The sequence below is a fragment of the Salvelinus alpinus genome, chromosome 31 (assembly GCF_045679555.1).
Source record: "Salvelinus alpinus chromosome 31, SLU_Salpinus.1, whole genome shotgun sequence".
In the NCBI taxonomy this organism is placed as follows: Eukaryota; Metazoa; Chordata; class Actinopteri; order Salmoniformes; family Salmonidae; genus Salvelinus; species Salvelinus alpinus.
Genome location: NC_092116.1, coordinates 34,884,018 through 34,911,947, shown reverse-complemented (window position 1 = coordinate 34,911,947; position 27,930 = coordinate 34,884,018). Strand labels below are relative to the sequence as shown.

General features: G+C 39.2%; 3 protein-coding genes across 6 annotated transcripts in view; 2 read left to right on the top strand and 1 right to left on the bottom strand.

Moving 5' to 3' along the window:
- The window catches only part of LOC139561553 (equistatin-like), a 37,099-nt gene extending 28,807 nt beyond the window's left edge, over positions 1 to 8,292 (top strand). For both annotated transcript variants that reach the window (XM_071378778.1, XM_071378779.1), the window contains exon 5: positions 8,169 to 8,292. In XM_071378778.1, the coding sequence (XP_071234879.1) occupies positions 8,169 to 8,270 (102 nt within the window). In that variant the 3' untranslated portion in view covers positions 8,271 to 8,292. The remainder of the gene's footprint in view (positions 1 to 8,168) is intronic.
- The window catches only part of LOC139561536 (equistatin-like), a 143,764-nt gene that overhangs the window by 52,999 nt on the left and 62,835 nt on the right, over positions 1 to 27,930 (top strand). The window lies entirely within an intron of this gene.
- On the bottom strand, positions 3,432 to 12,214 carry LOC139561543 (ladderlectin-like). Of its 3 annotated transcripts, XM_071378749.1 has the most exons (7): positions 11,827 to 12,214; positions 8,294 to 8,342; positions 5,453 to 5,518; positions 5,214 to 5,314; positions 4,620 to 4,796; positions 3,776 to 3,884; positions 3,432 to 3,644 (listed from the first exon to the last, which is right to left on the bottom strand). In XM_071378749.1, the coding sequence occupies exons 1-7, from the start codon at positions 11,842 to 11,844 to the stop codon at positions 3,553 to 3,555; spliced, it is 612 nt and encodes a 203-aa protein (XP_071234850.1). In that variant the 5' UTR covers positions 11,845 to 12,214; the 3' UTR covers positions 3,432 to 3,552. The 3 variants fall into 3 exon arrangements, with proteins under 3 accessions (XP_071234850.1, XP_071234852.1, XP_071234851.1); XM_071378751.1 differs by lacking the exon at positions 8,294 to 8,342 and having other exon boundaries at positions 11,827 to 12,210; XM_071378750.1 differs by lacking the exons at positions 8,294 to 8,342; positions 11,827 to 12,214 and adding an exon at positions 6,709 to 6,817.

Here is a 27,930-nt window from a genome sequence, read left to right as displayed (position 1 = left end):
ATTGATGGTGGGGTCATATTAGTGTCTATTGATGGTGGGGTCATATTAGTGTATTGATGGTGGGGTCATATTAGTATATTGATGGTGGGGTCATATTAGTGTATTGATGGTGGGGTCATATTAGTGTATTGATGGTGGGGTCATATTAGTGTATTGATGGTGGGGTCATATTAGTATATTGATGGTGGGGTCATATTAGTGTATTGATGGTGGGGTCATATTAGTGTATTGATGGTGGGGTCATATTAGTGTCTATTGATGGTGGGGTCATATTAGTGTCTATTGATGGTGGGGTCATATTAGTGTATTGATGGTGGGGTCATATCAGTCTATTGATGGTGGGGTCAAATTAGTGTATTGATGGTGGGGTCATATTAGTGTATTGATGGTGGGGTCATATTAGTGTATTGATGGTGGGGTCATATCAGTCTATTGATGGTGGGGTCAAATTAGTGTATTGATGGTGGGGTCATTTCAGTGTCTATTGATGGTGGGGTCATATTAGTGTATTGATGGTGGGGTCATATTAGTGTATTGATGGTGGGGTCATATTAGTATATTGATGGTGGGGTCATATTAGTGTATTGATGGTGGGGTCATATTAGTGTATTGATGGTGGGGTCATATTAGTGTATTGATGGTGGGGTCATATTAGTGTATTGATGATGGGGTCATATCAGTCTATTGATGGTGGGGTCATATTAGTGTCTATTGATGGTGGGGTCATATTAGTGTCTATTGATGGTGGGGTCATATTAGTGTCTATTGATGGTGGGGTCATATTAGTGTCTATTGATGGTGGGGTCATATTAGTGTATTGATGGTGGGGTCATATTCATGCATTGATGGTGGGGTCATATTAGTGTCTTCTGATATATTTTTTTAGATCTATCCACCTTCTATGTGGTTCTTGGAAGAACCTTTTGGGGGCCATTTTCAGTGCCAAGAACCGTAAGGTTCTAAAAAGAACTGCGGACCTTAGAACTCCACATTTTTAGAGCGTACTTGGACTAGGATTCAGAAGGCACTCGCACATCTGAGCTAGCTTTGTTGCAGGTGCATGATTACAGTTGAATAAGATTGGTGGGGTTCATCAATAAACCTCCTTAGCTGATGGGGGTTCTTGCAGGAACCTACCTGCCCAACAAACATTTAGATAAGGACAGTAGAAGCAGGCTCTGAACTCTTTTCCTGTGTCAATCTTAAACAGAACATGGACACAATTCAATGGATAAGGTTAGCTGTATTGCGTGCAGAAGACTTGTGTCCGCAGGTATACAGACGAGGTACGACAATTGGTATTGGTATGTTATGCAGAGCACATTCATCCTCCCTTACCTCTTCAATTAACTTTTTAGGGATAGGGGGCAGCATTTTCACTTTGGATGAATCGTGTGCCCATAGTGAACTGCCTCCTACTCTGTCCCAGATGCTAATATATGCATATTATTATTACTATTGGATAAAAAACACTCTGAAGTTTCTAAAACTGTTCGAATTATGTCTGTGATTATAACAGAACTCATATGGCAGGCAAAATTCCAAACAGGAAGTTGAAATTCTGGGGCTGGTTGATGTTAAACTCATTGTCTATTCACATCCCAGTAAGATATGGATCTGACGGCACTTCCTACGCCTTCCACTAGATGTCAACAGTCAGTAGAACGTGGAAGGAAGCCTCTAGTGTGATGTGGGGCCGGATGGCAGCTATTTGAGTCAGTGGTCTGGCAGAATGCTAGTTCCTGGTCACGCGCACTAGTCATATGGCCATGTGTTCCATTGCGCTGTAGACAAAAACGAACGCTCCGGTTGGAACGTTATTGGATATATATGATAACATCCTGAAGATTGATTCTCCACTTAATTTGACCAGTTTATTCGACCTGGAATATAATTTTTGGAAGTTTTCGTCCGAGTTCAACTGGACCGTCGCAAGGGTTTGGACACGTGAACTAAACGTGCTAGCAAAAGTAGCTAATTGGACACTAGTAATGGACATTATCGAACAAATCAACGATTTGTGGAACTAGGATTCCTGGCACTGCATTCTGATGAAAGATCAAGGGGAATATTTATGTAATTTGTTGACTCCAACATGGCGGAGAAATGTGTATTTCTGAGCGCCGTCTCAGATTATTGCATGGTAAGCTTTTTCCTAAAGTTTTTAAAAAATCTGACAGCGGTTGCATTAAGAACAAGTGTATTTTTAATTATATGTAAAACATGAAAAAATATGTTATTTGACGTGGCTCTAATTACTCCGGATATTTTGGAGGCATTTCTGAATATAGTGCCAATGTAAACCGAGATTTGTGGATATAAATATGCACATTATCGAACAAAACAAATGTATTGTGTAACATGTCCTATGAGTCATCTGATGAAGATTAGTGATTCATTATCTCTATTTCGGCTTTGACTATCTTTGGCTGGGAAAAATGGCTGTGTGTTTTTTGGATTTGGTGATCTAGCATAAATGTTGATCTCGCTGTACATTTATCAGACACCATGGGTATATTAACAAGATGTTTCTTTCATTTGCTGTATTGTATTTTTTAATTTCGCGCGCTGCCTTTCCAGCGGAATGTGGGGGGAAACGTGTGTCCTAGAAAGGTTAATACCCTATGGACTCTAAATTATGGACAAGGTATGAGAACTTTTAGCAAAAGTCAATCACCACAAACACCGAGGTATGAATTCTGTCGTGTGCTTGTTTTGTTCATCTGTATAATAAAAATGTTCAGACTTCAACCTCCCTACACCACTGATGAATGTAACTGGAATCCCGGTTGATGTTGCAGTGCATGGTGAGCATTCTGGCTACGGATAGAGAACATCAACACCCCAGATATAAAACATTGGACTTGAAGCTCCGCTGGCATTTCACCTCATGACTGAATTTTTGCTATGAGGATCATTTACAAGGGATTCCCCCTAGTTACAACTTGAAGAAACCCTAAAGGATACTCCAGGAACCTGCGCCTGAGTGGCACAGCAGTCAAAGGCACTGCATCTCAGTACAAGAGGCGTCACTACAGTACCTGGTACAAATCCAGGCTATAGCACATTCAGCCATCATTCGGTTTCCTATAGGATGGCGCCGTCGTCATTGTAAACAAGTGGACTTTTTTTAGTGTGTAGTGACAAAGGACAGGCATAATGCTTAATGGCCTCAGTTCTTTAAAACTGAACTTCAGAAACAAACTTCATGATAGGTTAAACATGTCTTTTGAACCTCCTAAACATACTGCGTCATTTCACAGGTAAACATTTACAAAAAGTTAAGCACAATGACAGTTATATGTCCTGGTGACACAGTCGAACATGGCACTTCCAACATCAGGGTTGTGGGTTTGAGTCCCACAGGGGACCCGTAAGAAAGAATACTATCTTCAACGTATCATTCATGTTCAATAACGCATGAGACAAAATAGTGTCCACATTTTATTGGCTGCAAACAATTCCTCAATATTTGTGTAGTAAATGAGACTTCATTTAACAGCAACAAAGTATGACGTATTGATGCAGAACTACAGAATAGCATTGCTGCTTTTAATGTATAGTCTGGCGAAGAGGCAGGAGTCTCAGGGAGCACACCGAGGGCAAGCTCATTACACATAATTCATTGTTCCAGCGGTGTTGACCTGAAGACGAAACAACAAAATACTCAGCTGTACACAGACAACAGAATGAAAGTCTATGAGAATAAATAGTTAAATGAACTAAGAATAAGTTTAATTTGATGACTGGATCAGTGAATGACAGCTTACTGTACCTCCAAAGTTGATATGAATACAAGTGTCTCTGGCACCAGCATCGGGCCTTCCTTTAGCCCAGTTCTGGTGATCAAAGTCGGAGCCATCGCTCCAGAACCACCGCCTGTCCTGAGGGGGGAAAGTGGGGTTTCAGAAAACAAACTTAATGTAGTCCTTTCTATTCCACCTGCAAACAACAAAACAGTTAAAGCTACCACTACTTAAAACCATCTGACTGGGACTGTTGCTTGTGTAAAGAACATGGAGCCTAATCCTCACATTTGCAATCATCAATGCATTTCAAAGACCATAACTGGTCTACAACTTGAAGCTAGAAACCCCATACACACTTTTACAAGAAGACTGTCTGGAATATATTACTTTGATCAAATTTATACTTAACTAGAACCGGTTTAAACGTATAAAAGCCTCCTACTGAAGTTGACAGTTAAATACATTGAAGTAATTTAGTAGATTCATCTAGAATGACTTACAGGGTCAATTAGGCTCAGGGTGTTGCTCAAGGGCACATCAGATTTCACACAGTGAGCTCTGGGATTCAAACTAGCAGCCTTGCCTTTATTGGCCCCATGGTCTTAACGGCGAGGCTACCTATCTCCTGGGCACTCTTGATATTTTATATGGAAGCCATTACAGTAGCTGTTAAAAAGCAGCAGCTACTCTTCCTGGTGTCCACACAAATGACATACAGCTCAGACAGAACTACATAAACAAATTACAAGTAGCTAACATGCTACAACTGACATTATTTTTTTTAACCAGGTTTGATGTTCACTTGAGCAAGATGATGGAACGGAGTTCCTTGCAATAATGGCTATATAACACTGTGCTTACTGGTCCCACCTTAACAGAAAGAAATCCACCAATCCAGGTAGGAGGGAAACCAACAGTCTTCTCCAAGACCAACGCCTGTAGAAACTGATCCTCCTCGGAGCTGTGCACAGATGCCAGGTTTGCTCCAAGGTACTCCACAACGTTGGGTACAGACACCAGTTGATCACCAAGGGACACACAGTGCCTCTAAAAAAGAAAGTATTTATTTAACTAGGCAAGTCAGTGAAGAAAAGTATTATCTACAATAACAGCCAAGCAGTAGATGGGAACAAAGACACTTCATGTATTAGTCAGTCGGCCAGCCTAGCTGAGAATCTGTCTTCTGGACTCTCAACCAAATATTGACCATCACAACTAATTCCCTTTTAAAACATTCTCTTAAAGATACGAGTTTATCTCCGTCTTAAGCCATGTCCTGTGGGTTCCAGTATACAGGCGGCACATTAAATATTCAAAAGTATAGAAAATTCCCATCTTAATAAAGGGAAGTTCAGTATTTCACATCAGTCATGTGTTTCTGTTTAAGAAATATCACCTTTTAGAGTCAGAGCTAATTTCAACTACACTTCCCCTTCAAATTCACAGTAGATGTAAGGGTGATACCTCTGCTTCAGGCCAGCTCCTTGTAGTCTTGACAAACATTAAGCAGCTTGATCCATATTTGGTCCAACCATGAGGACACAAGTCTTCATCTAGAATTAAATCTGTAAGGAGGAGTTACATGTGGCTTTAAAGGCTAGTGGAGAAAGATGTACAAATCACAGCTACAATTTTATTTGTAGATCAGTCCGTCACCTCTGCTACAAGAAACATGCAGAACGTGTCAAGAAAAGTAGACTTACTTGCATCTCCCAGAGCAAAGGCAGCACTGAGAAGCAGAAGACCGGTCAACATGGTCATGGAGTCTCCTGAGAGAAACACAGAGTGAAGCCATCAAAACCAATTCAGTGAGAACAGTTTAGGGGAGTGCAGTGTAACCCTGACCTCCACGTACCCCAGCCATTCCAATTACCCGATGTATTCCAGTACTAATCACAGATTCAACTGCACAGACAGTAGATTAGAACAGGAATATGTCTGCTTTCCTAAACGCCAACCTATTCCCTAAGCAGGGCTGAGGGGAATTTCTGGGCACGTATTTCTCTCCACTCAGACAGGAGTAATGGAGGTCTAGTTCCCAAATGTAGAAATGCCCTGCAGCTTTGGCTATTCACAAATCTGTCAGAATACAGGCATTATGGTTGAACCAAGTTCAAGTCTGGTTCTTTAATATTTATCCAACAATAAATAAAAGCACAGTACAAAAGGCTGGCAGGTAAGGCTTAGTGGCTTGTAACACCAGTAGGTAAGGTGAAATGGCCATCAGGAAAGGCTGTGATACGATGATGTGGTGCTGGAGGGAATACACCACATTAACATACGACTGACCAGTAAGCTACACCACAGCCCAATATTAGACCTATTAATAAATGAAGCAAGGTCTAAGGTCATTCCATAGCAACAGCTTGCTAGACGTTGTTCAATGAGGTACCTGCTAGCAGCATGGGTCCCACCTCTATTATGGATTGATCTTCACACTAGATGGTTCTGATAAGTCACCATTTACAGCACTGAGCAGTGATCAATAACTAAATCTAGTTTAGACACTAGCCAGCCAAATAATGGCTGCCAATGTTTTGTTCTGGCTTTGACGTCCATGTTTCCTCTACTTCCAGTCTGGCCCAGCATGGTGTCCATATGGTGAGGTGGATTAACTAGACAGCTGAGTACAACATGGGATCCATGTAAGGTTGATGGGGGGGGGGGGGGGTGAAAGAAAAAACAGCATTTCATAGTTTCTTGTTCACTGAGACACAGCGCATAAGCCAACCAATCAGAACAGTCTACAGGATTATAGATTTAAGACACATTCTGCTAGCAGGAACCATCATTGGACCATGTCTCACCTTACAACCTGTAACAATTCCCTTACATTTAAATTAAAGGTCTAATACTGGGCTAGCTACACCATAACAATACACAAGCTAGGATGAACAGGATATTATGTCACAACGCAGGAATTTTAAACCCTAGAAAAGTTACAATAGCAGGAACTTACTTTAGCCAACCAACAACAGGAACAATAAAGAAACTGGGACACCACAAACACTGAACAAACCTAGGTTAAACAAGCTGCTTATATACCATAAGAATGGAAGAGGAATTGGTGATTAGCAGAGTGAGTTCAGGTGTGGTGAGTTAGCAGGAGAGGGGCGTGTCCAGAGGGTAATTGGGAGTTTGTAGAATTAGCATTATCCTTCAAAACAAGTGCGCTACATGTGTCCAGGGCAACATATTCACTATGGGCTCTGGTCAAAAGTAGTGCACTTCATAGGGAATAGAGGGCTATTTGGGATACAATCACATACAGTATTAGATGAACAGATGTTGAAATGTCCCTTTCTGAAATCCTGCCTGTGAGTTGAGTTCTAACTCTCCCTTTGGCTGAGACTGAGGAAGGGAGAGAGGTAGAGTATATGAGAGAGGAGAGAGGTATATGAGAGAGGAGAGGTTAGGTGAGGAGAGGAGAGCAGGGAAGCGAGGTATATGAGAGAGGAGAGGAGGAAAGATGATGGGTCAAGGTGTTAAAGGGATTTTGTGAGATTTTGGCAATTTAGCCCACTTTCTTTAGTTTTGAAGGAAGTTTTTTAATTAACTACTGTAGCTTCAGCACAATTGCCAACTAAGAGATCAGATCCCAAAGATTTGTCATTGCGCTGACGCTAGTTAGCGATCGCTGGAAAAACTACCTTCAAAGTCCTTCAAATTGCATGCAGAGACAAAATCTGACTCTTGGTAAGAAGAAAATGGTTTTACTTGCCAAAATATTGCACTATCCCTTTAAGGAGGAAATAGCACCGGTTCCAATCCAAGTGCCATTTATTTAAACTCCAGGCGGTGCTATGGTCAGATGACATGAAAATAGAGCTCTTTAGTCATGAACTTCAGCGGTGGTTTTGGTGTGGAAAAACAGAAGCTTGTGAAGAGAAGTACCTCATACCTACAGTAAAATATGGTTCTGCATCTTTAACGTTTATGAAGTACCTCATACCTACAGTAAAATATGGTTCTGCATCTTTAACGTTTATGAAGTACCTCATACCTACAGTAAAATATGGTTCTGCATCTTTAACGTTTATGAAGTACCTCATACCTACAGTAAAATATGGTTCTGCATCTTTAACGTTTATGAAGTACCTCATACCTACAGTAAAATATGGTTCTGCATCTTTAACGTTCATGAAGTACCTCATACCTACAGTAAAATATGGTTCTGCATCTTTCACGTTTATGAAGTACCTCATACCTACAGTAAAATATGGTTCTGCATCTTTAACGTTTATGAAGTACCTCATACCTACCAGTACTGGACAGAAGATCCCGGGTACTGAGACTCCACCAGGCACTGCTATCAACTGCTAGCAACTGTTCCACCAAGGTGCATGTATATACATACTCATTCACTAAATGTTACTACTTTGCAGCTGATTTTTGATGATGTTTTTTGTATAATTGTAGGTGAAAGGCGTTGGAATGAAGACGTTGAAAAGACGAACAGTTGTCTTTACTGTACTACAGGAACTGATTCGCATCCCATATAAATACATGAAGAAATCCTGATATTAAACTGTTGATTTACTTACTTCCTTGTTGGTGTGATATGTTGATCAATGTATCTGAACTGGTCCATTTCTGGGAAGTGGAGGAAGGAGTAGGACTGTTATGGTGACTGTGTTACCACCACACCGGCAGTTACAGGACATGAAGGCAGTTAAATTCCACGTGACCATGTAGTAGTTAGGCTTCTCCAAGCTCTGATGCTGCTGATGGTCATTAGTAGTCTACCACACTTGCTAACTGCCTGGTGCTCAGCACTATTGTCCCTCTAATCACTCTGACATCAAAGCAAATCTAAATCACTTCATGAGCTCATGCTGCACAACATTTCTATAACCTATGCAATTGTGTGAAAACAGCCTGATGGCTTCTATTAAAAAGAGGAGGATCCCAATAGCTTCTACAGGCTAGATCTACTATAGTTACAGAACCAGTCCAAAATGAACACACCTACTCATACCAGGGTTTTATTTTTTATGTTGTAGAAGAGTGAAGACAGCTATGAAATAACACCTATGGCATCATGTCTTAAACAAATCAAAAAGTAGCTACCCTTTACCTTGACAGCTTTTTACAAACTCGGCATTCTCTCAACTAGATGAGGTAGTCACCTGGAATGCATTTCAGTTAACTTCTACTTCAACCCAAACCCGGATCCGGGAGCACCCCCATCAGTAAAAAAGCTGACTAGCATAGCCTAGCATAGCGTCACAAGTAAATACTAGCATCTAAATATCATTAAATCACAAGTCCAAGACACCAGATGAAAGATACACATCTTGTGAATCCAGCCATCATTTCTGATTTTTAAAATGTTTTACAGGGAAGACACAATACGTATTTCTATTAGCTAACCACGATAGCAAAAGACACAACTTTTTTTCCCCACCATTTTTGTCCTGCATAGGTAGCTATCACAATTTCGACCAAATAAAGATATAAATAGCCACTAACCAAGAAACAACTTCATCAGGTGACAGTCTGATAACATATTTATTGTATAGCAGTTTTGTTAGAAAAATGTGCATATTTCAGGTATAAATCATAGTTTACCATTGCAGCCACCATCACAACTCTCACCAAAGCGACTAGAATAACTACAGAGAGCAACGTGAATTACCTAAATACTCATCATAAAACATTTCTGAAAAATACACAGCGTACAGCAAATGAAAGACAAACATCTTGTGAATCCAGCCAATATTTCAGATTTTTTAAGTGTTTTACAGCGAAAACACAATATAGCATTATATTAGCTTACTACAATAGCCAACCACACAACAGCATTGATTCAAGCCAACAATAGCGATAACGTATAAACCAGCAAAAGATATAAATTTTTTCACTAACCTTCTCAAACTTCTTCAGATGACAGTCCTATAACATCATATTACACAATACATATAGAGTTTGTTCGAAAATGTGCATATTTAGCGGCACAAATCGTGGTTATACAATGAGAATAGTAGCCAAGCTGCCAACAATATGTCGGGAGAAATCTTGGGAGAGGCACCTATTCTAATCAGTAACTAATCATAAACTTGACAAAAAAATACAGGTTGGACAGCAAATGAAAGATACATTAGTTCTTAATGCAACCGCTGTGTTAGATTTTTAAAATTAATGTTACTACGACATACAGCGTGCGTTAACCTCTACTGCCTCAGAAACCCTGATCCGGGAGCACCCCCCACCCCCCACACACTGATTAGCATAGATAGCATAGCTTCAGAAGTAGATAGTAGCATCTAAATATCATTAAATCACAAGTCCAAGACACCAGATGAAAGATACAGATCTTGTGAATAAAGCCACCATTTCAGATTTTTAAAATGTTTTACAGGGAAGACAAAATATGTAAATCTATTAGCTAAACACGTTAGCAAAATACACCACTATTCTAACTCCATCAGTTTCTTACTCCTTCAGGTGCTATCACCAATTCGGCTCAACTAAGATATTGATAGCCAATAACCTATAAAAAAAACCATCAGATGACAGTCTGATAACATATTCATGGTATAGGATAGTTTTTGTTAGAAAAAAGTGCATATTTCAGGTAGAATTCACAGTTTACAATTGCACCGACCATCACAAATCCACTAGAATTACTAGATAGAGCAACGTGTATGACCAATTTACTCATCATAAAACATTTCATAAGAATAGACAAAGCATAGCAATGGAAAGACCCAGATCTTGTGATTCCAGACAATATTTCAGATTTTCTAAGCGTTTTACAGCGAAAACACAATAAATCGATAAGTTAGCATACTACATGTTCCAACGTTACCAGAGCATCGATTCCAGCCAAAGAGCGCTATAACGTAATCACCGCCAAAAGATATTAATTTTTTCACTAACCTTCTCAGAATTCTTCCGATGACACTCCTGTAACATCATTTTACAACATACATATACAGTTTGTTCGAAAAGGTGCATATTTAGCCATACAAAACCGTGGTTACACAATGAAAATACTAGGAAATCAAGCCTCAATATGTCTGACGTCATCTATCAGAGTGATCTAGTTTAATTAAAAGCTAATCATATACTTGACTAAAAAATACAGGGTTGACAGGAATCGAAAGACAAATTAGTTCTTAATGCAACCGCTGATTTACATTTTTAAAATTATCCTTACTTTTCAATACAGGGTTGGCCAAGTGAAGCTATACCAAACAAAATGGCGATGTATGCGTTTAAAATATTTCGACAGAAACACGGTTTATCATATTAAATATTGCTTACTTTGAGCTGATCTTCCATCATATTCTTGGGCAATGTATCCTTTCTATGTTATAAACGTCTTTTGGTCGATAGATGTCCTCTGTCCTTCGAAATGTCCATCACCAACGACCGACACCCTAAAGCGTGTCCAAACTTTCAGAGTGCACGACAAAGAAATTCCTCAAAATCGCACTAAACGGATATAAATTGATATAAAACGGTTAAAATTCACTACATTATGATGTTTTTAACAACTATAACGACTGAAAACATGACCGGAGAAATACTGCTGGTTAGAAAACGATTTGGAACGAGGCAGGTCCGATGGCCTTCACGCTTGAGGCGCACGTTGAGAAAGAGGGGTCTCTGTACATTTTTGTCATTTATAATGGCTGTGAACGTCCCATAGACTTCATTGAAAACGTGATGACGTACAGACACCCAGAGGAAGACGTAGGTAGTGTCGGTTTCTTCATAGCATTCACTGTGGCCTTATAAACAGACCCCAGATCAGAGGTAAAAATTTCTGAAATCTGAACCCTGTCATGAAAAGTGCTGTAGAAATTGTTCTGTACCACTCAGAGACAAAATTTCAACTCCTATAGAAACTATAGACTGTTTTCTATCCAATAATAACAATAATATGCATATTGTACGATCAAGAATTTAGCACGAGGCAGTTTAATTTGGAGACACAAATATGCTAATGCGGAACAGCACCCCCTATAGTTCCAAGAAGTTAAAGCGAGACCGCACCGAAATGAATGGCGGAATATGAGTTTTACATTTTTCAACAGAACAACGAATTAACATCATAAATAGTTCTTACTTTTTGATGAACTCCCATCAGAATCTTGGGCAAGTTGTCCTTTGTCCAGAAGAATCGTTGCTCGGTTGTAGATTGTCGCCTTCAACTTTGGAATTAGCAGTAAACATTAGCCATGTGGGCAAGACGTGTCCAACTCACTATAACGCAGCACTAAGAAATATCCGAAAATCGCAATATACTGATATAAACTGATATAACTCGGTTTAAAATAACAACATTATGATGTCTTTAACTTCTTATGGCTGCAGCCCGACGCCGGTACTGTCATATATACATATATTCATATACATAGCTCATAAATCAAGCACATATATTAAGCATCACTAGGGCCCTCCGGCTGCTTTAGAGCCTGCTTGTGACCATAGGATTAAAGCTTGCACAACACACCCCATTGCTAAGACACAAGACTGTTGTTGCACAACACATGGTTCCCCATTGTCACAAGGACACTAACCGCACAAAACAGTTATAGAGCGCCAAACTAAACCGCCTGACTTAAGTCATTGCTTGCACCCCCTAATCAGGAAACCCCCTAGCCCCAGACAGTAACTGCCAGTTACAGTTCCCCTTATCTCACGACTCCATGACACACAGACATTTCATCGCACGAACACACACACCTCACTCCCCTCTCTAACTGGTCGGGTGCCAAGAGCAGAGGACTCTGCTGTGCACCAATGGGGCTCCTGCTCTGGCTAGAGCAGGCCCGCCTCCAACTCTTCAGGACCAGTCAGAAGACCAACACGACGAGACTCTACCTACATTGTTCCATGTATTTAATCTGCTGCAAATCTCTGTTTAGGCAGCCTCTTTCAGCTGACTCCATACTGAGTCACATGACTAGGTCCGTGCACGCTAAACTGCAGGAAAAGATATCTTTGACTTTAATAAACTGCCTTTTGCTATACTTGATTCCACTCTGTCCAGCGTCTTGATTTGGTCTCTCTCTCTGGTAGTTATTCATCAACAGTACACTTATGACAACAGCCAGCTCAAGTGGAGGGCGCGAAATTCAAAATATATATTTTTTAAATATTTAACTTTCACACATTAACAAGTCCAATACAGCATATGAAAGGTACACATCTTGTGAATCCAGCCAACATGTCCGATTTTTAAAATGTTTTACAGCGAAAACACCACGTATATTTATGTTAGCTCACCACCAAATACAAAAGAGGACAGACATTTTTCACAGCACAGGTAGCATGCACAAAGCCAATCTAACTAACCAAGAACCAACCAAACTAACCAACAAACAACTTCATCAGATGACAGTCTTATAACATGTTATTCAATAAATCTATGTTTTGTTCGAAAAATTTGCATATTTCAGGTATAAATCATAGTTTACATTGCAGCTACAATCAGAAGTTGCACCGAAAGCAGACAGAATAATTACAGACACCAACGTCAAATACCTAATTACTCATCATTTACATTTACATTTAAGTCATTTAGCAGACGCTCTTATCCAGAGCGACTTACAAAATACATAGTGTACAGCAATTGAAAGACAGGCATCTTGTGAATCCAGACAATATTTCCGATTTATCAAGTGTTTTACAGCGAAAACACAATATAGCGTTATATTAGCTCACCACAATAGCCAAAAACACAAGCAATTTCCCAGTAGCAAAAGTAAGCGATCGTAACAAACAAGCAAAAGATATATAATTTTTGACTAACCTTGATTTTCTTCCTCAGATGACAGTCCTATAACATCAGGTTATACATACACTTATGTTTTGTTCGAAAATGTGCATATTTAGAGCTGAAATCAATGGTTACACCGTGTGCTAACTTAGCTACTTTTCCCCACTACGTCCGGATTTTTCCTGACACTTTTTCTGACACACATATTCTGACCAAATAGCTATTCATAAACATAACTAAAAAATACATGTTGTATAGGAAATGATAGATCCATTAGTTCTTAATGAAATCGCAGTGTTAGAATTCTAAAAAATAACTTCATTACGATATGCAGCTTCGGTATAGCTAGAGTACCCAAACGTTGGCCGCCGGCGACTAGTACAACATGTTCGACAGATATATGAAATAGCATCATAAAATGTTTCTTACTTTTGCTGATCTTTCATCAGAATGTTGGACAAGGTGTCCTTTGTCCAGAACAGTCGTTGTTTGGAATTAGAACGGACACTTTCCCTCTTCATTTAGCACGCGCGCTAGCCGGGTGGCACGAATCGCTCCATCGTCAACAAAGTCAGAGAACGGAACACGGCAAAACTCCCGAAAAAATTTCAATAATCTGATTAAACTATATTGAAAAAACATACTTTACGATGATATGGTCACATGTATCAGATAAAATCAAAGCCGGAGATAGTAGTCGTCCATAACAGCAGCTAAACAGAAGGCAATCCCACTGTCCACCGCGCGCTCCTCAGAGTACCGGAAATGAGGGACAAGTCATACAAAGAGCCTGTATTCCACGTCAGACCAAGATAAACACGAAATTTCTTCTCTCACAGCCTCTTGACACCCAGGGGAAGGTCTATGAAGTGCACGTAGACTCTTACGTTTCATGCCCATGTATAGGCAGGAAGAAAAGCAGAGCCTCGATTTCAGACTTTCCACTTCCTGGTCAGGAAGTTTGTGCCAAATGAGTTCTGTTTGACTCACAGATATAATTCAAACGGTTTTAGAAACTAGAGAGTGTTTTCTATCCAATAGTAATAATAATATGCATATTGTAGGAGCAAGAATTGAGTACGAGGCCGTTTGAAATGGGCACATTTTATCTGGCTACTCAGTACTGCCCCTGCAGCCCAAACAGGTTAACAGGTGTGCTTGTGGAATTTCTATCCTCAATGTGTTTGAGCAGATCAGTTGTGTTGTGACAAGGTAGGGGTGGTATACTAAGTCCTACATGTTAAATGTCAAGTCCATATTATGGCATGAACAGCTCAAATAAGCAAAGAGAAACAGTCCATTACTTTAAGACATGAAGGTCAGAAAATGCGGAACTTTGAACCTTCAAGTGAAGTCTCAAAAACCAAGCGCTATGATGAAACTGGCTCTCGAGGATCACCACAGGAAAGGAAGACACACTGTAGTTACCTCTGCTGCAATGAGTAGACCTGTGGGAACCTGTCATTTGGTCTTAGTCCAAATTTTTGGTTTGAGGCGCCGACTAGGTGAACGGATGTTCTCCGCATGTGGTGTTCCCACCGTGAAGCATGGAGGTGTGATGGTGTGGGGCTGCTTTGTTGGTGACACTGTCAGTGATTTATTTAGAATTCAAGGCACACTTAACCAGCATGGCTACCACAGCATTTTATATTACCTTGATTTAACCAAGTAGGCCAGTAACAAGTTCTCATTTACAACCGTGCCCTGGCCAAGGTAAAGCAAAGCAGTGTGACAAAAACAACAGCTACACATGGGATGAACAAACATACAGTCAACACAATAGAAACATCTATGTACAGTGTGTGCAAATGAACTAAGATTAGAGAGGTAAGGCAATAAATAGGCCATTGTGGTGAAATAATTCAAATGTAATATTAACACTGGATTGATAGATGTGCAGATGATGTGCAAGTAGAGATACTGGGGTGCAAAAGAGCAACAAATAATATGGAGATGAGGTAGTTGGATGGGCTATTTACAGAGGGGCTGTGTACAGGTGCAGTGCACGGTAAGCTGCTCTGACAGCTGATCCTTAGAGCGTTGGACTTGGACCGAAAGGCTGAAAGTTCGAATCCCAAGGCTAACAAGGTAAAAATCTGTTGTTCTGCCACTGAACAAGGCAGTTCACTTCTTTGGGCTGCAAGCTCGAAGCCGGGCGCAATATGACAACAGCCACTTCAAGTGCAGGGCGCGAAATTCAAAATATATTTTTTAGAAATATTTAACTTTCACACATTAACCTCTAACGAGCCTCTACCCCGGGTCCGGGATCACCCCCCACCCCCCACACACTGATTAGCATAGCTAGCATAGCTTCACAAGTAGATAGTAGCATCTAAATATCATTAAATCACAAGTCCAAGACACCAGATGAAAGATACAGATCTTGTGAATAAAGCCACCATTTCAGATTTTTAAAATGTTTTACAGGGAAGACAAAATATGTAAATCTATTAGCTAAACACGTTAGCAAAATACACAATTTCTTTGTCCACCATTTTTTCTCTCCACCAGTAGCTATCACCAATTCGGCTAAACTAAGATATTGATAGCCACTAACCAAGAAAAAACCTCTTCAGATGACAGTCTGATAACATATTCATGGTATAGGATAGTTTTTGTTAGAAAAAAGTGCATATTTCAGGTAGAAATCACAGTTCTACATTGCAGCTGCAATCTGAAATAGCGTTGGAAGCAGCCGGAATAATTACAGAGACCCCAGAGACCGACGTCAATTACCAAAAGAATCATCCTAAAACACTTCAGAAAAATAGACAGCCTACAGCAATCGAAAGACACAGATCTTGTGAATCCAGAGAATATTTCAGATTTTCTAAGTGTTTTACAGCGAAAACACAATATAGCATTATATGAGCGTACCACAATAGCCAGAATCACAACCGCATTTACCAGCTGTAAATGTTAGCGATCGTAACAACCCAACAAAAGATATATAATTTGACTAACCTTGATATACTTCATCAGATGACAGACCTGTAACATCATATTACACAATGCATATAGCTTTTGTTCGAAAATGTGCATATTTAGCAGCACAAATCGTGGTTATACTATGTAATCACTACAAACATTGCATGTATTCTGGCCGGCGCCATTTTGGATTAGCGCCTATTCTTATAAAAATACTATTCATAAACTTGACTAAAAAATATAAGTTGGACAACAATCGAAAGATAAATTAGTTCTTAATGCAATCGCTATGTTAGATTTTTAAAATTAACGTTACTAGACATATAGTGTGCGTTGCAGCCAGACCAGTGCCTGCAAAAGTGGCGCGCAAACACTATGACATTTTTCCACATAAATACGTAATAACATCATAAATAGTTCCTACTTTTGGACGAGCTTCCATCAGTATCTTGGGCAATGTGTCTTTTCTTCAAAAGAATAGTTGCTTTGTTGTAAAACGTCCTCTTCACCTTTGGAACTAGCTGCTACCATTAGCTATGTCGCACACACATGTCCAAATCCTCAAACTAGATACAAAGGAAATTCAGAAAAATAGCACTATACTCGCATAAACTGATATAAATCGGTTTCAAATAACATCGTTATGATGTTTCTAACACCTATATTTAATTAAATTACAGACGGATACATCTCTGGTCGATAACTGAGCGTTCCAAAATTTCATCCTGACTTCTTGCCAGGCGCCATGACGAACGAGACAAAGAAAGGTACTCTCGTTCCATCCGGCTTTATAACCTCGGACAGCTACGTAGACAGACCATTCCACTTCTCATTGGTTACTGACATCCAGGGGAAGGCGGGTGCAGTTCAATTCCAGCCATAGGATATACACAGGCTTTAAAACTGAACCCAGATCAGAGGATAATTCTCAGACCTTCGCAAGTCATGTCAGGATTTTTGCTGTAGAGGGAGTTCTGGGTCACCCACAGACATAATTCAAACGGTTTTAGAAACTAGACAGTGTTTTCTATCCAATATTAGTAAGGATATGCATATTGTACGATCAAGAATTGAGCAATAGGCCGTTTAATTTGGAGACCAAAAAATGCTAATGCGGAACAGCACCCCCTATAGTTGCAAGAAGTTAACAAGTCCAATACAGCATATGAAAGATAAACATCTTGTGAATCCAGCCAACATGTCCGATTTTAAAATGTTTTACAGCGAAAACACCACGTATATTTATGTTAGCTCACCACCAAATACAAAAAAGGACAGACATTTTTCACAGCACAGGTAGCATGCACAAAACCAACCTAACTAACCAAGAACCAACCAAACTAACCAAGAAACAACTTCATCAGATGACAGTCTTATAACATGTTATTCAATAAATCTATGTTTTGTTCGAAAAATGTGCATATTTGAGCTATAAATCAGTTTTACATTGCAGCTACCATCACAGCTACCGTCAGAAATAGCACCGAAGCAGCCAGAGTAATTACAGACACCAACGTCAAATACCTAAATACTCATCATAAAAGATTTCTGAAAAATACATGGTGTACAGCAAATGAAAGACAGGCATCTTGTGATTCCAGCCAATATTTCCGATTTCTTAAGTGTTTTACAGCGAAAACACAATATAGCATTATATTAGCTTACCACAATAGCCAGAAACACAAGCCATTTACCAGCAGCGAAAGTTAGCGATCGTAACAAACCAGCAAAAGATATATAATTTTTGACTAACCTTGATAAGCTTCATCAGATGACAGTCCTATAACATCAGGTTATACATACACTTATGTTTTGTTCGAAAATGTGCATATTTAGAGCTGAAATCAGTGGTTATACATTGTGCTAACGTAGCATATTTTTCCCACAACGTCCGGATATTTTTCTGACACTCACATATTCTGACCAAATAACTATTCATAAACATTACTAAAAAATACATGTTGTATAGGAAATGATAGATACACTAGTTCTTAACTTCTTGCAACTATAGGGGGTGCTGTTCCGCATTAGCATATTTGGGTCTCCAAATTAAACTGCCTCGTGCTAAATTCTTGATCGTACAATATGCATATTATTGTTATTATTGGATAGAAAACACCTTCTAGTTTCTATAGAAGTTGGAATTTTGTCTCTGAGTGGTACAGAACAATTTCTACAGCACTTTTCATGACAGGGTTCAGATTTCAGAAATTTTTACCCCTGATCTGGGGTCTGTTTTTAAGGCGACAGTGAATGCTATGAAGAAACCGACACTGCCTACGTCTTCCTCTGGGTGTCTGTACGTCATCACGTTTTGAATGAAGTCTATTGCACAATCCCAGCCATTATAAAACCACAAAATGTATAGGGACCGCCCTTTCTCGTCGCGCGCCTGAAGCGTGAAGGACATCGGACTTGCCTCATTCCAAATCGTTTTTTAGAGAGTGATATTTCTCCGGTCATGTTTTCAGTCGTTATAGTTGTTAAAAACATCATAATGTAGTTAATTTGAACCGTTTTATAGCAATTTATATCCGTTTAGTGCGATTTTGAGGAATTTCTTTGTCGTGCCCTTTTTAGCTTTGGAAACGTTTCGGGGTGTCGGTCGTTGGTGGTGGACATTTCGAAAGACAGAGGACATCTATCGACCAAAAGACGTTTATAACATAGAAAGGATACATTGCCCAAGAATCTGATGGAAGAACAGCTCAAAGTAACCAATATTTAATATGATAAATCGTTGTTCTGTCGAAATATTTTAAACGCATATTTCGCCATTTTGTTTGTTATCGCGTCACTTGGCGAACCCTGTATTGAAAAGTAAGGATAATTTTAAAAATGTAAGTCAGCGGTTGCATTAAGAACTAATTTGTCTTTCGATTCCTGTCAACCCTGTATTTTTTAGTCAAGTATATGATTAGCTTTCAATTAAACTAGATCACTCTGATAGATGACGTCAGACATATTGAGGCTTGATTTCCTAGTATTTTTATTGTGTAACCACGGTTTTGTATGGCTAAATATGCACCTTTTCGAACAAACTGTATATGTATGTTGTAAAATGATGTTACAGGAGTGTCATCTGAAGAATTCTGAGAAGGTTAGTGAAAAAATTAATATATTTTGGCGGTGATTACGTTATAGCGCTCTTTGGCTGGAATCGATGCTCTGGTAACGTTTGCACATGTGGTATGCTAACTTATCGATTTATTGTGTTTTCGCTGAAAAACGCTTAGAAAATCTGAAATATGGTCTGAAATCACAAGAACTGGGTCTTTCCATTGCTATGCTTTGTCTATTTTTATGAAATGTTTTATGATGAGTAAATTGGTCATACACGTTGCTCTATCTAGTAATTCTAGTCGATTTGTGATGGTCGGTGCAATTGTAAACTGTGATTTCTACCTGAAATATGCACTTTTTTCTAACAACACCTATCCAATACCATAAATATGTTATCAGACTGTCATCTGAAGAGGTTTTTTATAGGTTATTGGCTATCAATATCTTAGTTTAGCCGAATTGGTGATAGCACCTGAAGGAGTAAGAAACTGATGGAGTTAGAAAAGTGGTGTATTTTGCTAACGTGTTTAGCTAATAGATTTACATATTGTGTCTTCCCTGTAAAACATTTTAAAAATCTGAAATGGTGGCTTTATTCACAAGATCTGTATCTTTCATCTGGTGTCTTGGACTTGTGATTTAATGATATTTAGATGCTACTATCTACTTGTGAAGCTATGCTAGCTATGCTAATCAGTGTGTGGGGGGGGTGGGGGGTGATCCCGGACCCGGGGTAGAGGCTCGTGAAAGGTTAATGCAATCGCCGTGTTACAATTCTAAAAATAACTTCATTACGACATGCAGTTTACGTTATGGCGAGAGCGTGCCCAAAATCTGGCCGCAAACTACTAGTTCACATGTTCAACAGATATATGAAATAGCATCATAAAATGGGTCCTACTTTTGATGATCTTCCATCAGAATGTTGTACAAGGGGTCCTTTGTCCAGAACAATCGTTGTTTGGATTTAGAATGTCCTCTTCTCCAGTCAATTAGCACGGAAAGCTAGCAAAGTGGCGCGAAGCTCTCCTTCCTGAACATACGCAGACAAAGCAACACGCCTAACGTCCCGAAAAAATTTCAATAATCTAATAAAACTATATTGAAAAAACATACTTTACGATGATATTGTCACATGTATCAAATAAAATCAAAGCCGGAGATATTAGTCGTCTATAACGACAGCTTTACAGAAGGCAATACCAGGTCACTTCTCGCGCGCTCCAGAAAACAGGAAATTGGGGTCACGTCATGCCAAGAGCTTTTATTCGACCTCAGATGATGTTATACACTCCATTTCTTCTCTCACTGCCTGTTGACATCTAGTGGAAGGCGTATGAAGTGCATGTATACTAATAAATATCAAGCACATTTATAGGCAGGCCCTAGAACAGAGCATGGATTTCAGATTTTCCACTTCCTGTCAGGAAGTTTGCTGCAAAATGAGTTCTGTTTTACTCACAGATATTCTTCAAAAACGGTTTTAGAAACTAGAGAGTGTTTTCTATCCAATAGTAATAATAATATGCATATTGTACGAGCAAGAATTGAGTACGAGGCCGTTTGAAATGGGCACCTTTTATCCAGGCTACTCCATACTGCCCCTGCAGCCCAAAGAGGTTAACCCACTGTTCCTAGGGAGTCATTGAAAATAAGAACTTGTTTTTAACTATTGTTTAAAATACTCTCCCTGTCCTAAGGGTAAAAAATGACCCACCTTCGCTAAACCCCTAAAATAAAGCAGCTTAATTGATTTTTAAACTCCAAATCTATTTTGCATAAAGAAACATCTGGGTTTTACCTCTTCACATTGCAGAAAGACTGCATTTAATCAGTGGACACCTCTCGTTTCTTTTTTACAACAGACCTGTTATAATTGTTTTCTTTACCAAAGTAGAGGTTTATTATTATTATTGCTAAAGGTACTGCGTAGGTGTAAACATATTTTTTTTTAGCAAGAGATAGCACTTGTATAGCCTAAGAAAGTAGCAGAAATGTGCAGAAAGTAGTTTTGAAAAAAATATTTTATTTAAGGGAAACAAGTCTTGAACTTTTTTGGCAACATAGTGATATATTCTTATATACTGTACAATGAGGAATTCAACTACAAAATACTAGTCTCCTCCCATTTTTTTAACTATTGCCCACACCCACAAGGTGTTTAAACAACAACAATAAATAAGAATAAAATAGGATAATAGATACAAAACAAAAATGCGAACAACATAAATCAATCAACTCTATTTAGCATGTAGCACAGTATGCAAGTGTGTGCATGGACTTTGCAGTTGTATTTCTCACATGTGCAGCACATAGTATTTGTTTTACAGTCCCTCTTTGGGGGCAGAATTGGAATTTCCTCCTCTTGCCTGCCCCAGCTGCAGCCTCAGGTGGATCAGGACAAGATTCAGCCCACTGAACAGCTTTCACAAGCGCTGCAGAGGCTGTTAGGAGGAACTCCCTTCTTTGAATTTGTGGGGTTACAAGTGCCTTTCCCAGCTGCTCCAGGAAAAACTTCCTCTTGTTACTCTCATCAGGCATCCAGGTACGGTTGATCTTGTTCCATATAACGAAGGCATTGTAGGGGACACATCAATGATGTTATGGAAAATGACCATGGGCCAGCGGGCAGTCATCCTCCTGCAGCTGTCAGTTCCAATCATTTTGTCCAGGTTGTCCACGCCTCCTTTGCTGTGGTTTTAGTCTAGGATGATGGCTGGCTTCCTGTCCTTTTGATCACTGATCTCAGCTGCTTTGGGCAGTTTGCTGAAGAGGACCACATTCTTGTTCCTCTTTGGTAGGTAAGAAACTAGAATGGGGGTGGGGGTGAAGGCAAACGTTGATGAGAAGGCCTCTCTCCCCCTTGTTGCGAGGAGTGCAGGGTGGAGCTCAGGCCTGTTCTTTCTAACTGCGCCAACCATGCTGATCTTCCTCTCCAGGAGCTAGTGGCTGAGTTCATAAGAGGTGAAGAAATTGTCACATGTGACATTGTGCCCCCTCAGTCCATCTGTCACATCAAGCACAACCCGCATCCCCTGGTTCTTCTCCGGGCCTCCACTGGTCGGCTTCCCCGTGTAGACTTGCATCTTCCGAGCGTAGCTGGATTGTGCGTCACAGGCCACCCATATCTTGATGCAATACTTTGCCGACTTGCTGGGCATATTCTGCCAGAAAGGACAGCGACCTTTTGACAAAGAGATTACTATCAGCAATTAGTATCAGTGTCACAGAAAACAGTCACATAAATCAATGATATTACAACAATACATAATACAATTATTTGTACACTGGTGGTGTACAGCTTTCATGGAAATATGAACAAAGGCGATGTTACACTTTTTCTAATGTTGGGGTCACTCTAGGAAAAGTAATCACATTTCAAGTAGAAAAAAATCATTTAGTGGGGTTTTCTCTACTATTTAACCTCTCTGGGATCGTGGGACGCTTGCGTCCCAACAGCCTGTTAAAATGTAGAGCGCCAGATTCAAAAAAAAATCTATAAAATCAAACTTTATTAAATTACACATATAAGATACCAAATTAAAGCTACACTCGTTGTGAATCCAGCCAACATGTCAGATTTCAAAAAGGCTTTTCGGCGAAAGCATAAGATGCTATTATCTGATGATAGTGCAATGGCTACACTCTCTTTGTTGACAATTTCAACCATGCCGGCGCTACTCAAAACGCAGAAATAAAATATAAAACATGCATTACCTTTGACGAGATTCTTTTGTTGGCACTCCAATATGTCCCATAAACATCACAAATGGTCCTTTAGTTCGATTAATTCCGTCCATATATATCCAAATTGTCCATTTATTTGGCGCCGTTGTACCAGGAAAAACAGCCTTCAATTTGCGCAAAATCACGACAAAATATCTAAAAAAAAAAGTACTTTTGTAATACCACTTAAGGTATTTGTAAACGTTAATAATCGATCAAATTGAAGACGGGTCAATCTGTTTTCAATACAGGATATAGACAAACTCACGGTACTTTTCAAGTCTTGCTCAACTCTCAAACATAAACACACGACGTCACTCCACTTCCGGGTCAATATCTTTCTCAGTTTACTAAGGAAAAACCTTAACCTTTTTCCATACAATGGCGACATCCAGTGGAAGCAGTAGAAACTGCGTGGATAGTGATTAGAATTCTGGTGTGCCCATGATAACCCATTGAACATACAGGAACTTAACAATAAAAAAGTTAGTCCTCAGGGTTTTGACTGCTATATAAGTTCTGTTATACTTACAGATATGATTCAAACAGTTTTAGAAACTTCAGAGTGTTTTCTATCCAAATCTACTAATAATATGCATATCTTATATTCTGGGGATGAGTAGCACGAAGTTGAAATTGCGCACGCTTTTTTTCCCTAAGTGAAAACTTAGGGAGTTTTTTTAATTTAAAGTTTTTAAATTAACTACTGCAGCTTCAGCACAATTATTAACTCTGAGAGCAGATCCCAAAGACTTCTAGTCATTGCGCTGACGCTAGTTAGCGATCGCTGGAAAAACTACCTTCAAAGTCCTTCAAATTTCATGCAGAGACAAAATCTGACTCTGGGTTAGAAGAAAAAGGTTGTAATTGCCAAAATATTGCACTATCCCTTTAAGGAGGAAATGGCATCGGTTCCAATCCAAGTGCCATTTATCAAACTCCAGGCGGTGCTATGGTCAGATGACATGAAAATAGAGCTCTTTAGTCATGAACTTCAGCGGTGGTTTTGGTGTGGAAAAACAGAAGCATGTGCAGAGAAGTACCTCATACCTACAGTAAAATATGGTTCTGCATCTTTCACGTTTATGAAGCTTTTTTGCTTCCCTGGTTCTGTGGCCCTTTTTAAGCTCAACGGCATCATGAACTTGGTACCAAGTACAAGGACATTATAGCCCCAAAAAAACTAGTTCTCTCTGCCGGGATGCTGACATTGGCTGCAAGTGGATCTTCAAGCAAGACAATAACCCCCAAGCACACATCAAAATCCACAATGAAATGGTTAAATGACCACAAAATCAATATGTTGCAATGTCCATCTCAGTCTCCGGACAGAAAGGACGCCTGTATCTTTGTAGTGACTGGGTGTATTGATACACCATCCAATGTGTAATTAATACCATTCTCAAAGGGATATTCAATGTCTGCTTTTTTTTATTTTACCCATCTTTCAATAGGTGCCCTTGGTTGCAAGGCATTGGAAAACTCCCTGGTCATTGTGGTTGAATCTGTGTTTGAAATGCATTGCTCGACTGAGGGACCTTACAGATAATTATATGTGTGGGGTACAGAGATGAGGTAGTCATTCAAAAATCATGTCAAACATTATTATTGAACACAGAGTGAGTCCATGCAACTTATAATGTGACTTGATAAGAACATCTTTACTCCTGAACTTGTTTAGGTTTGACATAACAAAGAGGTTGAATACTTATTGACTCAAGACTTTTCAGCTTTTCATTTTGCTTTTATCATCAAGCTGCATTTTTAGAGTGACAATGATTTTCCCCAAATGAGAAACTCACGCGCTGTAAATATATTCCAGTTAGGCTCTACACCCATTGTAAAGAGTATTAATGGGCTTCATTTTAACTTCTTGGAACTATAGGGGGTGCTGTTCCGCATTAGCATATTTTGGTCTCCAAATTAAACTGCCTCGTGCTAAATTCTTGATCGTACAATATGCATATTATTGTTATTATTGGATAGAAAACACTTTCTAGTTTCTATAGCCGTTGGAATTTTGTCTCTGAGTGGTACAGAACTATATCTACAGCACTTTTCATGACAGGGGTCAGATTTCAGAAATTTTTACCCCTGATCTGGAGTCTGTTTTTAAGGTGACAGTGAATGCTATGAAGAAACCGACACTGCCTACGTCTTCCTCTGGGTGTCTGTACGTCATCACGTTTTGAATGGAATCGATTGCACAATCACAGCCACTATAAAAGAACAAAACGTAGAGGTACCTCCCTTTCTCGTCGCGCGCCTGAAGCGTGAAGGACATCGGACTTGCCTCATTCCAAATCGTTGTTTAGCCAGCAATATTTCTCTGGTCATGTTTTTAGTCGTTATAGTTGTTAAAAACATCATAATGTAGTTAATTTGAACCGTTTTATAGCAATTTATATCCGTTTAGTGCGATTCTGAGGAATTTATTTGTCGTGCACTTTCTAGCTTTGGGAACGTTTCGGGGTCTCGGTCGTTGTTAGTGGACATTTCGAAGGACAGAGGACATCTATCGACCAAAAGAAGATTACAACATAGAAAGGATACATTGCCCAAGAATCTGATGGAAGAACAGCTCAAAGTAAGCAATATTTAATATGATAAATCGTTGTTCTGTCGAAATATTTTAAACGCATATTTCGCCATTTTGTTTGTTATCGCGTCACTTGGCGAACCCTGTATTGAAAAGTAAGGATAATTTTAAAAATGTAAGTCAGCGGTTGCATTAAGAACTAATTTCTCTTTCGATTCCTGTCAACCCTGTATTTTTTAGTCAAGTATATGATTAGCTTTCAATTAAACTAGATCACTCTGAAAGATGACGTCAGACATTTTGAGGCTTGATTTCCTAGTATTTTCATTGTGTAACCACGGTTTTGTATGGCTAAATATGCACATTTTCGAACAAACTGTATATGTATGTTGTAAAATGATGTTACAGGAGTGTCATCGGAAGAATTCTGAGAAGGTTAGTGAAAAAATTAATATATTTTGGCGGTGATTACGTTATAGCGCTCTTTGGCTGGAATCGATGCTCTGGTAACGTTTTCACATGTGGTATGCTAACTTATCGATTTATTGTGTTTTCGCTGTAAAACGCTTAGAAAATCTGAAATATTGTCTGGAATCACAAGATCTGGGTCTTTCCATTGCTATGCTTTGTCTATTCTTATGAAATGTTTTATTAAGAGTAAATTGGTCATACACGTTGCTCTCTATAGTAATTCTAGTCGTCTTGTGATGGTCGGTGCAATTGTAAACTGTGATTTCTACCTGAAATATGCACTTTTTTCTAACAAAACCTATCCTATACCATAAATATGTTATCAGACTGTCATCTGAAGAGGTTTTTTCTTGGTTAGTGGCAATCAATATCTTAGTTTAGCCGAATTGGTGATAGCACCTGAAGTAGTAAGAAACTGATGGAGTTAGAAAAGTGGTGTATTTTGCTAACGTGTTTAGCTAATAGATTTACATATTTTGTCTTCCCTGTAAAACATTTTAAAAATCTGAAATGGTGGCTTTATTCACAAGATCTGTATCTTTCATCTGGTGTCTTGGACTTGTGATTTAATGATATTTAGATGCTACTATCTACTTGTGAAGCTATGCTAGCTATGCTAATCAGTGTGTGGGGGGGTGGGGGGTGATCCCGGACCCGGGGTAGAGGCTCGTTAGAGGTTAACAAGTTATTTGGCCACTTTAGTTGTGATACAAACCTTATCAAAACATGTGGGGCGGCAGGGTAGCCTAGTGATAAGAGCGTTGGACTAGTAACCGAAAGGTTGCAAGATTGAATTCCCGAGCTGACAAGGTACAAATCTGTCGTTCTGCCTCTGAACCCACTGTTCCTAGATCGTCATTGAAAATAATAATTTGTTCGTAACTGACTTGCCTAGTTAAATAAAGGTAAAATAAAACATATAGGCCTATGGGCTCAGCTACATGAGGTGTGGCACTATGATTTGAAGAAGTGGCCCAAAAAAAGGTATGTGCTATTTCTTGAATTCCACTGGGCATCATTCACAACTGATGGGCTAATATTGTCACCCATCAGACTATTCTTGATTTAATCTTTAAATGTACTAAATCTGTTAAATTTGTTTTGATTTAGAATGGACAATTATCATGCATCTGTCTCGAAACAGGGGCCATAATGTATTATTCCAGCCCAGGTGAATTTAGATTTTGGATTTTGGCTAGATGGGGTTCATTGTATGTGCAAAGTTTTACGCTGATCCAATGAACCATTTCATTTATTTTCAAAATGTTGTATCAACACTGCCCAAATGTGCCTAATTTTTTTATGAACATTATCTGACTTATTAAACATTATCTTACTAGGCACAATTTATATTTTGGCTACTAGATTGCAGCAGTGTATTAGCAAAGTTTTGCATTTCTATTCAAAATGTTGTATAAAGCCTACCCAAATTTGCCTAATTGCTCAATATATACATTTTCAAGTAGATAACTGTACACTCTCCTCAAACAATAGCATGGCATTTTTTCACTGTAACATCTACTGTAAATTGGACAGTGCAGTTTGATTAACCTGTTTGGGCTGCAGGGGCAGTATTGAGTAGCCTGGATAAAAGGTGCCCATTTCAAACGGCCTCGTACTCAATTCTTGCTCGTACAATATGCATATTATTATTACTATTGGATAGAAAACACTCTCTAGTTTCTAAAACCGTTTGAATTATATCTGTGAGTAAAACA

Excerpts from the sequence above, each read along its gene's own strand:
- LOC139561543 (XM_071378749.1), bottom strand. Across the intron at positions 5,315-5,452 it reads CTTTGCTCTGGGAGATGCAA|ATTTAATTCTAGATGAAGAC; the intron begins GTAAGTCTACTT and ends TCCTCCTTACAG. Across the intron at positions 3,885-4,619 it reads GTGGATTTCTTTCTGTTAAG|GACAGGCGGTGGTTCTGGAG; the intron begins GTGGGACCAGTA and ends TTCCCCCCTCAG.